General features: G+C 45.4%; 1 protein-coding gene across 1 annotated transcript in view; it reads right to left on the reverse strand.

The window, feature by feature from the left end:
• ulk2 (unc-51 like autophagy activating kinase 2) overlaps positions 1-15,730 on the reverse strand; it is a 43,390-nt gene that overhangs the window by 25,908 nt on the left and 1,752 nt on the right. Inside the window, exons 2-3 of the mRNA XM_069166476.1 lie at positions 12,345-12,437; positions 12,133-12,174 (exon numbers count right to left, since the gene is read on the reverse strand). Of these exons, the coding sequence (XP_069022577.1) occupies positions 12,133-12,174; positions 12,345-12,437 (135 nt within the window). The remainder of the gene's footprint in view (positions 1-12,132; positions 12,175-12,344; positions 12,438-15,730) is intronic.

The following is a 15,730-nucleotide window of genomic DNA, read 5'->3' on the forward strand; positions in this document are numbered from 1 at the left end:
CCTGTACCATCACAGATGCTGGCTTCAGAACTGAGCTGATAACAAGCTGGATGGTCCCTCTCCTCTTTAACCTGGAGGATGCAGCGTCCATGATTTCCAAACAGGATCTCAGATTGTGATCCATCAGACCTCAGGACAGTTTTCCGGGTGTTTGTTTTTATCAGCTTTCCACAACTTTTCCAGTCTTTTCTTGACCCCGTCTCAACTATTTTGAGACGTGTTGCTGACATCAAATTCAAAATAAGCACCATATTTTTCATAAAGCAATAAAAGTTTCTCCATTTCAACACTTGATATGTTGTCTTTGGTCTATTTGCAATTAAATATGGGTTAATGACTTTTGCGAAGTGTTTTTATTTACAGTTTACACAGCGTCCCAACTTTTTCAGAAACAGAGTTGTATATAATTCATCTGAATAATCCTGCAAAGCTGCCATAGTACTGTAGTATTTAATAGTAAGTATCAAACTTGCAAAATAATTCATATCAATCTAGAAGTTCTGGCCTTATATCCTCCAACATATGCTGGGTGGTGTAAAGTGGTGTAAATGCAAAACTCTTCATTAAAATCTACCAAAGGTTAAATAAAATACTGTTTAGGGTAAACAATACATAGATATTTACCACAACAACAGAAAGTGGTCCAGACTCTCTCACGGCCTTCAACCCATTCCTGCAGCCTCATAGCTGGCTGCAGCACTGTGACATAATGGAGTCAGCTGACCTTTGACCCCAGCCTCATGGGCTTGTTCGTGTGGTTTGTAAGTAGCTCAGTTCTTCCAACCCCATACAGTTACTCCTCCAGCTGGGGCAGCTGGTGGTGGGGGAGGGGCCACCGGTCTCTGACTGTATGTGTGGTGGTGGTGGTGGAGGGGGTTTGGGAGGGATTACATAATGAGGATATATTCTGCAGTGCAATCTGGAGGAGGGGGGGGGGGGTGTCACCATGAGGCCGGGGGAACCGATATGATACGTAACCCCAGGAACCATTTCACAGTTCACAATTTAGAACCTTTCAAGTTCCTGTTACTCTGTTTTGTGGGACTTTTTTTTTTTTTTTTTTTTTTAATCTCCTCCCTCTGCCTGGGTCCTCTCTCTGTAACCTTGGTAACTGTGGTGACACACACAGGAGCACAGACAACCGCCGGGTTTAAAAAACTAACAGTAAACTGCAAACGGACCCTTTTAAACAGCAGAATACAGAGTTTTAAATGGAGATACACAAAATCCATGATTTCTGAAGCCGATACACATCAGAGGAAATACAGCGTGACTTCTGTTCAGAGAGAAATAAAGAAGCCGCTCCGTTGACGTGCTGCTGCAGAGCTGTGATGCTGTTTGAAGCACCGCAGCTTGTTCTGCATGTTCATGTAAAGTGTGATCGTCTGACTTCAGGCGCAACACCTTCCTGAAAATGTTTCACAATAAAAGCCTTTATATTAATGGTTTCTTTCTTATAAAAGGCTGCAGGGCTTTTAGTTTGAAAAACACAGGAAGTCTTGAGTTTCTATTGACCTGTAATACAGTAACTGACAACGTAAATGAGAGCGGATTATAAGCTTCAAGTGAATCAGTTAATACATCTTAAAAGTAATTATGATAAATCTAAACTGTTGTATTTGTTTTTATTGAATGAAACACTTTGGATCTTCAAACAGGTAAAATATGAACATGGATTTAAACCAGATCAAGTAAAGTGAAAACTGTATTTCCTCAACAGGAGAAATCAGTGGTGGAGCGTCGCTCCGTCAGCACAGCATCATTTCACAGTAACTGTTGGAGATGTGAAGACAAACAGAAAACGTTCTCAGAACCTGTTTAGTTCTGGAGGAAACTCTCTGAGGGGAAGTTCCTCTGAAGAAAGTCCTGACAACTGTTTGGTCTGAAAACATCTACCGTCCCATCGCAAACCACACACACACACACTGATGCGGATGTCAGGACAGACAGCCGGCGTCACAGAAAAACAATATTCTTACGTCACAAGCTGGAGAGGTCAGCAGGTCGCCAGGAGTCAGGTGACTTCTGAGAAAAGGTTCGGTGTGTCGTGTCGGTGTGGCGTGTCGGTGTTGGGTGTCGGTTCGGTGTCGGTTCATTGTGGCGTGTCGGTTCGGTGTTGGGTGTCGGTTCGGTGTGGCGTGTCGGTTCGGTGTGGCGTGTCGGTTCGGTGTGGCGTGTCTTTGTTGCATGTCGTGGTGGTGTGGCGTGTCGTGTCAGTGTGGCGTGTCGTGTCGGGGTGGCATGGCGGTTCGGTGTGGGGTGTCGGTTCGGCGTGTCACCGTGGCGTGTCGGTTCGGTGTGGGGTGTCTTTGTTGCGTGTCGTGACGGTGTGGTGTGTCGGTTCGATGTGGCGTGTCGGCTCAGTGTGGCGTGTCGGTTCGGTGCGGCGTGTCTTTGTTGCATGTTGTGGCGGTGTGGCGTGTTAGTTCGGTGTGGCGTGTCTTTGTTGCGTGTCGTGGCGGTGTGGCGTGTCGGTTCGGTGTGGCGTGTCTTTGTTGCGTGTCGGTTCGGTGTGGCGTGTCTTTGTTGCGTGTCGTGGCGGTGTGGCGGTTCGGTGTGGGGTGTCGGTTCAGCGTGTCACCGTGGCGTGTCTTTGTTGCGTGTCGTGTCGGTGTGGCGGGTTGGTTCGGTGTGGCGTGTCTTTGTTGCGTGTTGTGTCGGTGTGGTGTGTTGGTGTGGCGGGTTGGTTCGGCGTGGCGTGTCTTTGTTGCGTGTCGTGGCGGTTCGGTGCGGGGTGTTGGTTCGGCGTGTCACCGTGGCATGGCGTGTCGGTTCAGTGTGGTGTGGGGTGTCGTTGTTGCGTGTCGTTTCAGTTCGGTATGGTGTGTCTTTGCTGCGTGTTGTGTCGGTGTGGCGGTTCAGTGTGGTGTGGCAGTTCGGCGTGTCACCGTGGCGTGGTGTGTCGGTTCGGTGTGGGGTGTCTTTGTTGCGTGTCATGGCGGTGTGGCGTGGCGGTTCGGTGTGGGGTGCTGGTTCGGCGTGTCACCGTGGCATGGCGTGTCGGTTCGGTGTGGTGTGTCTTTGCTGCGTGTTGTGTCGGCGTGGCGGTTCGGTGTGGGGTGCTGGTTCGGCGTGTCACCGTGGCATGGCGTGTCGGTTCGGTGTGGTGTGTCTTTGCTGCGTGTTGTGTCGGCGTGGCGGTTCGGTGTGGTGTGTCTTTGCTGCGTGTTGTGTCGGCGTGGCGTGCGGTTCGGTGTGGTGTGTCTTTGCTGCATGTTGTGTCGGTGTGGCGTGGCGGTTCGGCGTGGCGTGTCTTTGTTGCGTGGCGTGGCGGTTTGGTGTGGGTTCAGCGTGTCACCGTGGCGTGTCGGTTCAGTGTGGGGTGTCTTTGTTGCGTGTCCGCTCCGACTGTTTGCGTGAACAAATGTTTTCCTAACGGCTACTGTTCACACACGGGCCGAGCAAACGGTGGACTCTGGACGTCGATGGCCACGTGAGGGCGGAGCTCCAAAACACTCCCTTCCAGCACGAAATATTCCAAAACAACAGCGGTATAAATAGCCTCTCTGTCATCAGCACTCATGTAACATTCAGAAGCTCTTTCACAAGCAACCAAATCCACCCGGAGGGCTCGGAGGAGTTTATCATCCCGGGATCTCAAAAACTGACAACACGACACACACAAGCACTGAAAACATTCTCTGAACTGCAGAAAGTCAGCGAGAACCAAAACAAGCGAGTCGGTGAGCTGCTCTGTTATTGTGTCACACTCCAACTCCAGGAGTGCAGCGATATGTAACAACCTGGGGGGATGGGGGGCGGCCCAAGTGAAGGGGGTGGAGTGTGTGTGTGTGTACCGGTGGGAGCGGGGGGGGGGGGGGGGGGCAGCGTGGTCCGGAGTGTTAGTAAAGTCTGTAATGGTTAACGGCTGTCAGTCACAGCAGAGGAACACAGCGGTTATGTGGCGAGGACAAAAGGTCGCCAGCACTTGTTGACTGTCGGTGTGTTATTGTGCGATCTGTGTAATTTGCTGATGACAGTCGTGGTTGTGTGGCTGAGTTCATCTCACACTGAAACAGGTCGACAGACAACAACAACAACTACGTTTCACAGAAAGGAACAACACAGGAAACGTATTTAACATTTACTAAAGGTCGCTGTGGAATTATGTAAGAGTGTGTGTGCTGAAGATCATGTGTGTTTGCAAGCATGTTGCCCGCACACACACACACACATGCATGCATGTTTTGTGTGCGTGCGTGCGTGCGCCTCAGTGAGCAGCAACAGTTTTATTCTTCTAAATTAAATGTCTGGAAAGCAAAGCTCTGGAAAGGAATGTAGGCAACAGGTTGTCAGAAATACCCCAACAAACTATCCAGGAACATTTAACATCAGTCTTTTTCTCTTTAATCCTCCTCATGGTGGTCCGCCTCACTACCTCGTGTAATTAGGACACACACACGCACGCACACACACACACACACACACACACACACACACACACACACACACACACACACACACACAAGGATGGGGCCCCTCTCCAGCCCAGAACACAATGTTCTTTAGCAGCAGCGTCGGCCTTTGTGAAGATTGGCTCACAAACCAGAACACTTCATAAACAAACCTCCTTCCTCTCTTCCTGTTTACCTTTCCACCAACGTTCCTGCTCACCACACTCTCTATGGATCTTTTCTTTCTATGGTTGATAAGAGTGAATTATGCTTCATACTGTACATCACCTTCAAAGTGCCCCTTCCTTTAAACATCTACTCTCTGAAGCTTTCAGCTGCATCATCACCATCATCTTCCTCAGTGGACAGACATGACTGTAACTAGCTGATGAAGACCATGAGATGCAGCTAAAAGCTCCAGAAGAAGTTAATATGCTGGTGGAGATCACAAAGCGATCTAGAAGACGATCCAAAGGCGCCTCGAGTTGAAAATAAATTTCTCAAATAACTGTGTCCCGTCAAAAACTTTAATTAAAATCAAAATGACGTTTTTGGATTATTTCATCTACTTACGTTATGACTCCTGGGAACATTTCACATACTTACTAGCTTTCAACCACATCTCACTGTCCTTAAATTTGCATCGTAGTCACAGAGCGTCTTCCCAAGACTGCTGACAGCCAAGAGATATGGTAGGAAAACCCAGAAAAAGCTGGTATGTGGACCTTTAGTGGAGCGTGTGTGAGAGTTGAAAGTAACCTTACCAACTGTAAATGCTGAATATAAGAAGTCCCAGCAGCCTTAGTATCAGCAGTGTGAGCTGACTGATGAGGATTTAAAGGGAGACGGTCGGTCGGAGGGAATTTATACCTCACACAAATGTAATGTTTGTGATTTTTGGATCAGCTCCTGTTGGTGTCACCAGTTCACAAAGAATCTAAACAGAAACCTGTGAAAACATACTTTGCAGTGGGTCAAGATTGTGACTGTGTGCTTTGCAGCATCAGTGCTGGAGGGGAGCCCTGACACGGGACACCGTATAATTAGAGCCGTCTCCCTCACGGCTGCAACTTGCTTAACAGCAACAGCTCCATGAAGAAGGACGGCTCAGCTGGAGGCTTCAGGCCGTCACTAAAAGCAGCCGGCTTACACCCAGCAGCCCAAACTACAGCGCATGGCAGGGCTGCACCGACTCCCACATCCAGTCCTGCAGTCTTCAGTCAATGCACAGCGACACTGATTATCATTACTATTTTGCCTTTTGTTTGAAGTCCAGCTCCATTCAACAGGACAGATTTGAAAGTCTACGTAGAGTGAAAATCTTTTCTGACCGTTTTCTTTTGAGCATTCAGCTCTAACAGGAGAAGTGCTGAAGTAGTATGGCAGGAGAGGGGGGGGTGAATGAACACCTTCATTGTGAACCCAAATCAAACATACAAAGGGACATAAGCACTTCTGCTCCGTGTTTATTCAGAGCAGCACAATGGTGTTAGTCTATATGGTGCTGCTATAGACACAAACACAGCCAGCTACTGTGGAAAGGCCAGACACAGATATCAGTATGAGGGAGTCCAAATATTCCCATATTGATATAATGGCTGATATTCTTTATATATGAATGATGCCTCATGTGTGGCTATCGCTGTTACGAAAGAGACATGTTATGAAGGCAGGACATTTCACAGCTGATGTCTACAGGGAAACAGTAAACTTCACTTGGACATTTAATCATTATAAATAACGAATCTGTGAAAATTCTGACTGACAGGATGAGATTAGTTTTCCCTCACAGAAAAGCCATGTGCAAAAACTTGTGATCACATGTGAGCACATGACACACGTGATTGTGCACATGTGAAACCTGTATGGGAAACATTTGGTTTTGGAACATTTCATGGTGTAATGTGAGAAGTCCATGTAGATTCCCATGTGAAAAGTTTTCCACATATTTTTGGAGCAGGAAGTGACCATATTTGGACGAGCTTGGGGGAGGAGCCAGCGGTGGATCTGACTGATCTGATTGGAAACCTGACGATACTACGTCCCGCCCACCGATAGCTGTAACCTGACTGCACCGCAGGCCTGTCAATCAAACAGACACGCCCCCAAAAACAGGTCTTCTTGAATCTTCTTTTCTAATGAATGAGGGATTATTTTCAGATGGACCTCCAGAAAACTAATAAGAAGGAGTGACTTTAGCTAACAACACCGAGATAACTGATGGACACATTTTATTCACTTTGGATTTGATGAGAGAAGTTGAATGGGAGTCTATGGAGCCGGAGGCTTTTTGGAGCCAACCTCTAGTGGCACTCGCTGGTATTGCAGCTGAAGACACTTCTGCCTCATTTTTCAGACCTGAAGCTACGAACACTTTTCTATCCAGTCTGTGGTTGCAACATGTGGTAAACATGCGTCATACTTGTGATCACATGCATCCCATCGGGAAAACATGGAAAACTCGTGATTTTTCTGTGAGGGTTACAGGTGGTTGGTCATGACATTGTGATGACATTTAGTCCTAATCATGGCTTTAGATGAGGTCAGGGGATCAAATTAATTACAACTCATTCCGAGGGCACATTCATGAGAACGTCTGTACCAAGTTATCATCTTAAATTTGTTGAGATATTACTGACCAGGACTACTAGTTGGGCTATAAATGTTCTGTGTGTTGGATGTGAGGTGACGGGTGTGACCAGAGCCTACAAGATCTAAATTATAACTGTACTATATCATAATAAATCAAGGAAAAAAAAGAAAAAAAAAGTAGAATTATGTTTATGCCCAAACAGGACTATGCTGCAGCATTATTTATGTTTAGTAATATTTGAATCACATGTGAACCACTGCAGCGCTGGCTGAGGCTCCTATCACTCAGAGATCGTCACCTGTCAGCGGGTCCATCAGGAACCACCGAAGGCGTCTACAGTACACAGGTCAGGAGGACCAGGTCTGTGGGTCACCATCATCACATCTGAATGCCGGCTGACTTCTGGTAAATCTGGGTCTTAAATTTCACTACTCACTTTTTCTGAATAAAAACAGAGAGTTTCATGTTTGTTCAAATGTTGGATATGTTTAATGGCCAGTTATCTACACAGGAAACGTCTAAAAGTGACAGCAGCAGGCAGTGATGCACGCTGCAGGCTCCAGCGTGACTCTACGGTTGCACAAGAGAGCTCCGGTTACATTTCCTGTTCTGTTCGGTGAAGCCATTCATACAACACGTGCTTCCAACAACAACAGCTGATGAAGCTGGGACGCAGCCAGAAGCAAGATAAAGTGAGCTACGTACAACGAACGAATAAAAACCCAGAAACAGTCAAAGAGGAAAAGAAAAATGTCAGCCGTGTTACCAAAGGCTGCAACACCCAGAATCTATTGATAGTCACCAACACAGGAAATGGACACCATAACACTGACTACCAATACAGCCCAACGCTGCCGGGAGGGGAGAGGAGGCAGCTGGGAGGAGGAGACACAGCGACAGTGTGCTCAGCTCAGCGAGCGTCACAGACAAAAGAGGCAGCGGTGACGGGAAGCAGACGAGAGACGAACCACCGAATCAAACCACACAACCGACCAAGTGGGACTGAAAAAGCCTGGAGACAAACACAGCAGCAGGCTCTCTGTCGCAATGCTCCTCCGCTGAAGGTTGGCCGACAGGACCAACACGAAGTCCACTGCTGATTCCTACATTTCTCTGCATCATTTGTCCCAGAGTACAGAGTGTTGATGTAAAAGTTGACCGACAAAAGCATTCAGAGCAAATAATCAACCTGGAGTCTAATAAACATCAAAACAGCTTCAATAGATTACAGATATAATACAACCCTGATGACGAGGCTTTTATTTGTGTCTTTATGCATTAAAGGAAGATTCACACGACTCGCTGTCCTTCAGAGTGGGACAAAAGATCAATGCTTTTCTTTCCAACATGAAGCTTCTTCCTGCAGCCAACGAGCAGTAAACAGTGAATTAGCTGTAGATCAGCTGACCTATTACCTTTCAGTCAGTGAGCTTCAGACGTGCTGGCAGGCGGGTTTTGTTACAGAGTGTCTGAGTGGAGCCGGCTCACCGTTTCCCTCGTTTTTGGTGATTGAATGAAGAAATATAACAGTGACATTAATCTATCTCTCAGCCCCCCCCCCCCCCCCCCCCCAAAAAAAAGCAAATGTCAAATTGTTAATTTAAACGGTCCGTTTCAGCATGATAACATAAACTATTTGGAAACTCAGTTCAGTTTCCTTCCAGTGGCAGGACGTCATATAGGTTCATTACAACCTGCATCACCTTAAACAAATCACGGCCTGATTCAGTCCAGCTTTTCTTATGAAGCCAGTTAACTCAGGTTTTGTTAGGTGTAGAAATAACTAACATTATTCAACAAGTAGCTCCGCCCCAGAGATCTGATTGGTCAACTGAACATCTGGAACAAATCATCATGATATCACATCCTGCTCATCACTACAAATATCCCTCCACCTCCTCAATGGGAACATAGAATTAGAACTGAGTTTCATATAATATGTAATATAATGTAGTTTCTACTTGTTATAGTTCTATTAAATGACCCATTTGGTGAAGTCGGGTCTCTTTTGGTCCTTTTTGGTCGCTCCGAGCACCCGTACCGTAACACCACGGATAGTCACGCACTTACAGTCCTAGCGGAGGCCAGCTGGACCGGTTTGGTTTGAACACATGACACGGAGCTAAAATGTTAAAAACACATGAGAACATGGATATCTTTGTTCATCAGATATCTTTGTTCATCAGATATCTTTATTCACCGGATGTCTCTGTTCATCGGATGTCTCTGTTCATCGGATATCTTTGTTCATCATCGGATATCTATCTTTGTTCACCGGATATCTTTGTTCATCAGATATCTTTGTTCACCAGATATCTTTGTTCATCAGATATCTTTGTTCATCATTGGATATCTATCTTTGTTCACCGGATATCTTTGTTCACCAGATATCTTTGTTCATCAGATATCTTTGTTCACCAGATATCCTTGTTCCAACCAGACTGAGCTAGCTGATCAGTTTAGTGTTTCTATGTTCTGTATTTATTCAGTTGGAGACTAGAAATCCTCTCTGTTGCTAGGTGGTTGCTAAGGGTCCGACTACTTCCTGGAGTCGGAAGCATTACATACGTTACATAAGAGTCTACTGACACGACTGATTGTTTTCCAGTTGTTAGTCATACTCCATGTGTTGCCATGGAAACGGAGATCACACTAACAAAAAGTTTTATAATTTGAATGAATTGCTCCACAATATGAACACATGTAGATTATATATTTTATGTAGTTGGCTGTATAATGTTGTATGATCTCTATATTACACTGGAGGGTGTGTTTTAACGTGATGACTGGCTCTTCAGTGATGCTTACACCCACCAGTGAACTGTCGTACCAATACTGACGTTAAAACGCACCCTTGAGTGTAATATTGCTTAAATAAGCATCTTCTTAAAGGTTATTTTTTCTCTTATCCTCCTGACCTCAATGCAGCATTCACAACCGTTGATGTTATTAAACATGGAGCTCATGAAACCGTTCTTATGATAACCATTATAACATCCAGGATGTGGCTTTACGTCTCGTCACTGCCTGAAGTTTCCTGTCCTCCTGCCTCCTGCCTGGGCTCTGCAGCCGTTTGCTTGTGGAAGAGGTTCTTGCATCAGCCGGGCCGATGGAGGGATGAGGACATGGAGCGGTGGAGGAGGGGAAGGGTAGCCGGGCCGATCGGCCGGGTCCCAGAGGGAGGCTTACGCAAACACAGGAAGTAGCGCTACCATGTGGGAAGTGCTTCATCATCACTTCACATGCTTCTGCCTCGCTCTCTTCTTCTCGCCTCACTGGAAGCTGCCTCACATCCACGCTGCTGTTCTGGACATGAGGACATATTTACTGTGATGGACTTCTGTAACTGAAGCCAAGAGCAATTTAAAAAAGACACTTATTCAGATTATTAATAGCTGCTATTTTCTCGCTATAAGAGACGATGTAAATCCAATCATGTATTCATGGTAGCAGCTATTCAAAGATTCTCTGTGCTGTACAGGTTTTATTTAAAAGCCTACAAACATGTGTTTAAGCTGTGTGGATGAGAGCCACCGCATAAACAGCCAGAACCTCTCACAACCTCTCACAACGCCCACCAGGAGTCAGGAAGGAGCATCGCTGTGTGGAAACCTCCGAACACCAGCAACTACTGACGGAGTACTGACAGAGTATTAAAGAGAACCAACGGAGTACTGACAGACTACTGACAGAGTACTGACAGAGTACTGACAGAGCACTGACAGCGTACTGACAGAGTACTGATGGAGTATGACAGAGAACTGATGGAGTATTACAGAGAACTGATGGAGTACTGATGGAGTATTAAGGAGTACTGACGGAGTACTGACGGAGTACTTACAGAGTACTGATGGAGTGTTACAGAGAACTGATGGAGTACTGGCGGAGTACTGACGAAGTATTTACAAAGTACTGACAGAGTACTGACAGAGTATTACAGAGAACTGATGGAGTACTGTGTGTCAGTACGCTAGACTCAGAGTTAGTGAATATAAACAGCAGTTGTTAACAGCTGCACCGTATCCACTATAACGTTGATGTTTCTCTTTCTGTGAATAAAACCTGTGAATCTTCTTAAATCCGTCCAGCTGAGCTGAGATGAGTTCAGCCGTCCTGTCGATGCCTGCAGAGATGAAACTTCCTGTATTTTAATCTCTCACCAGCTGTTCTGCTTGAAATCAGCTTCAAAGAACTTCATCTGTGTGTAAAAACCCAGACCAACTTCCTGCAGCACACAATGAAAGTAATAACTGATATATATACACATCCTTACTCTATGTATGAATATGAAGGCAAACATCTGGCACGCTACAAGTAGAGCAGACCATATCTGATGTTTTCTAAATTGATCGAAACAACTCGGATACCCGTTGAGGAGAAAACATCCAGACAGCTGATGTTTACCAGACTGCTGCTCTGCTCCAATCAGAGCCCATCAAACATGGCAATCAATCAGCCCATAACGACCTGCCACTCACATGTCGGTATCCGCCTATACGTTGGCTGATATTAAAAATAAAATGTGTTTACAAAATATAAAGCAGAAAATGATGCCTGGGTGTCTGATAGCCACACTTGAGGGATTATTGCAAACAATGTGTGTTTATATATACTTTATATGTAGTATAAATATGAAGAATATCTGCTGAGGCATCAGAACAAGATGTTTTTCACTTCCTGATATTGGCCCCAAATCTAAAATAAAGTGATGAACTACTGCTGTGGTGTTGTGGATGATTTTTTTTTTTTTTTTTTTTTTTTTTTTGGGGGGGGGGGGGGGGGGTCCACTGCGCTCACAGAGCTTTTATTGATGGACATTTTACACTTCAAGGGGTCCAACTGCTGCTGCTGCACAGCCAGGTTGAACATCTGGACTGAGCAGGTGTGTAGAAGCTGCACAGCTGATGAAACATGGGATGTAGTTTGACCCTGAATCAGACACAAGGTATTCTTACTCAGTGATAGATTTAAAGCACCAACCAAAGAGCTGTATTGATCCTCCTGGCAGAGGCAAGAGATTTGTGGATGAAGTTTTTCTAACACTGATCGATAGACGGGGTCGTCCTGTCGAACACCACAAGAACCAGACAGCAAACAACAGCCAGAGACACAAAGTACAATCCCAGAAAAAGATTCACGTCTTACCTGGACATCGTAAAGCGCCACGATGTTTTCATGCTGCAGCTCCTGCGTGAAAAGCAGCAGAAAAACAAGAGGCGTTAGCAGGAAGGTTAACAGGATCGCTGTCATTGATATTTCTATCGGGGACATCGGGGCTCGTCTCTGATTCACAACGTCTCATCATTCTTTAAGTACACTGAGAGGATCAGCTGGAGGCCATCAAGTCGCATACTTACCTTCAGGATTTTGATTTCTTTGCCAAGAAGGATCTGGGACTTGGACAGGTTCTTCTTATTAATGCTCTTAATGGCCACCTCCCAATCTGTCTTCTGCACAACAAGAGAACACATTACATGACAATTAAATCAGGATGTTCCTGTAAAAGCTTTCTGAATCAGACTCCATCTATTTCCTGTGAAGGTGCTGCTTTACTTCATTTTCTCCGCTGACATTCAACCGCCACTGGAGGGGCTGCAGTCAGTTCAAGGAGAGCAGACAGGCTGCTTTCTCTCAGGAGACATGGTGAGCTGCCCACCCACATCCTGGTCTCATCTCGTGTTCAGTGAACTGGTATATGTGGTGTTTTCAGTATGAGCTCATGTTAGCAGAGGTGGTCTTTGTTTGGAACTGGGCTGCAGTTTAATAATCATGTTCCCAGGTGACATGTTCACATTCAAACACAAAGCTTCATCATGCTCACTCCCACTAGAGGAGCTGAAACCAGAGAAATGATGCAAATCAATATCATAAAATAGGATTTTGATCCTACTGTAGTGATACTTGTGCACAATGTGACATTAAAATTAAACCAAACAGAATATGGATTTAAAACTAAACTGCATTGTCGACATCTCTGAGAAGAGCTGGCGAAAAGGACGGAGGAAAGTTTATCCGCCCCAATGACACCGGGTCACTCGGGTTCCCGACGGCCCGGTGCGCTGAGTGACCCGCTGAATGACGAGGCACTCAGATGACAACTAGAACCAGCGCCAGCCTACTCACGCTAACAGAGAGGAGAGGGACCTATTTTCTCCCCCCGGTCTGAGATTATGTTTCCAGATGAGCTCCTGGAGCGAGTATAAAAAGACTCCAAGGCTCTCAGGACATGTGCTGCACACACAAACACCCAGCTGAGCACACGGAAAAAAAACCCGGACAGAACCGGACTGTTTCTGGGCCCTTGAGAAAAAAAAACCACACTGACAGCATGAACCAATGAAATATGCACGCTCAAGACAGACAGGAAGCCGAGGAAGTCCACTCTGTGGGCAAAAAGACGTGCTTTCCATGTGAATGTAGGTTAATAGGAGATGTTCCTGGTCCGCGGTGCAGCCTGCCAGAGGATCCAGCACACTGGTGACACTGATGTGAGTGACAGGAGTCCGTGTGTGTGTTTAATACGCAGCAATACACAGCCAACTGAGCTGCATGCATCCCGGCTCACAGACAGCCTGCCCAGCCGAGTGTGACTACGCTCACCCAGGAGGAACAAACCGTGGCCCGCTGCCCCGTCGAGGGATGCCGGAGGAGAGAGCTGCAGCAAATTACTCAATTCATCAATCGGATGACCGACAGAGCACTAATCAGCTGTTTCTCTGTTCAAGGCATCATCGGGAGTCATTTTTTATTGAATGAGATTACACACTTCTTAAATGTGAATATTTTCTGTCCATCCGTGATTGAGCGGGACACAACGAGACATTTGAGTTAGCAGCTCGGTTGTTTGGGAAACATGCTCAACATTCTTTTACATTTTCGGACTTTTCAAAGACCAAACAGCTCATGAATATAATTGTTATCTGCAGGTGGAGAAGGTGACGTCTTGTGTCACATAATGCTGAGTCAGCAGTAACAGAGTCACGCTGCAAAGGACAGCAGCATGCTGTCATTTTCCACAATAACGCCTGATCTCACTTATGAATCACAGCTGATTATAGACGTGTAAGCAACAGAGGGATGAGCATAGATTAAGGTCATTTAAAAAGATCAGGTATTGTTAGTGTGCTCAAAACATGTTAGAGTGGATGTACATCTTTCCATCTGATTCAGTCTCTCACATTTTTATTTTAAGAAAGTAGGTTGAAAATATGAGATCTGATGATGTGCCCGACACAAATTCATTTAGTTTATCTCATTATTTCACATTATTTTTAACCTGTACGTGTGGAAAGATTTGTTTCTGGGACCAAACACACCTTCAAACATGAAGGTCAGCACGAAGAACCAAACTTTTCTCTTATCTGGAGATAATCTATTCTGTACTTCATCGTTATGACCTCAATCATTCTTATTTCACAAAGTGCTTCATATTTGCAGTCATGTGATCATGGGACAAGATAACCATGTCAACAACCAACATCTGATTTCTATGTGTTTAACATGTCTGTATCAGCATATTTCACTATCACATATCTAAATAAAAGTATGTAACGTTCCTCTCCTGGTATTAAATTGAACCTTAACAACTGGTTTTTGTTCACCACGGCGACACATAAGTTATTTCACGCAAAATGATGTCCTCGTTGCTTTAATGTGACTGAGATGTAACTCTAAACTTTGGCAGGTTTTGATGTATGAAGCCCTGAATCTGTTTTTACACCGTCAGACTCTCACTGCAGGTCCAAAACACAAATGGTCGTCTTTAAGCAGATAAAAAAACAACACCACGGGTTCAAAACTTTCACTGGAGAGGAACTTTAAACCAGATTGAAGAAGTGTTCAGGCGTTCTGACCAATCAGCATGTTTGAACTGATGGTGTCTGACTATGAAGCTGAGCAGGACGTCGGGCTTCAACAGCCTTAAACTTTCAGTTGGGACAGAACTTATTTTGTCCCGGATTATTCACACTGAACATGTTGCAGTCACTGGAAAATGAGAACGACCAGAACGTCACTGCTGAAACTCGTCTTTCCCAAAGTTGTAAAGTTAAATATGTTTTTACAGACTGTAATGTATGAAAACAGATTTTTGGGACACACAGTAGAAGTGATTGGACATAAAATTACATCTTATTTGACATTTGTTGCATTTTAGTAAATTACTTAAAGTCAAACATTATGGCAAAACAAATTAGCTGACGATGTTGTGTGTGAAGAGCCGTTGTATAACTGCATATTAAAGATGTAGCATGCAACACTGCTGCAGTCCATCAGCTGTAACCTTCCAGTCCGATCCTTTAAATAGGCCTTAAACTGAAAATACACAGATCACATGCCTGCTCTGTTTTAACATGACAGGGAGGCATGTGAGCAGTGGAGGGCTACACACACACACACACACACACACACACACACACACACACACACACACACACACACACACAGAGTTTCCAGTGATGAGCAGGTGATAGTTTGTAGGTCTCCATTAATTTCAGTTTGAGGCTCTGAGCTGTCTATGGACTCTCTGGGCCCGGCCCGGCCCGGCCCGGCGCTCTCAGGCAGCTCTCATTGAGGAATTAAGGACTGTCTGTTTCACACCAGCAGCAACGGGATAAACATGATGTCATCTCCTGCATCTCTGTCACATGTACAACACCAAACCCCCCGTCCTGTCCTCCTTCTGTGATAGAAAAACCACAACCGGGTCAAATGTAAAGGATTTAACTCCATTTCTGAGCCCTAC

The sequence above is a fragment of the Embiotoca jacksoni genome, unplaced genomic scaffold, assembly GCF_022577435.1.
Source record: "Embiotoca jacksoni isolate LCO1_2020_lvr unplaced genomic scaffold, fEmbJac1.0.p SCAF_39, whole genome shotgun sequence".
NCBI classification, from domain to species: domain Eukaryota; kingdom Metazoa; phylum Chordata; class Actinopteri; family Embiotocidae; genus Embiotoca; species Embiotoca jacksoni.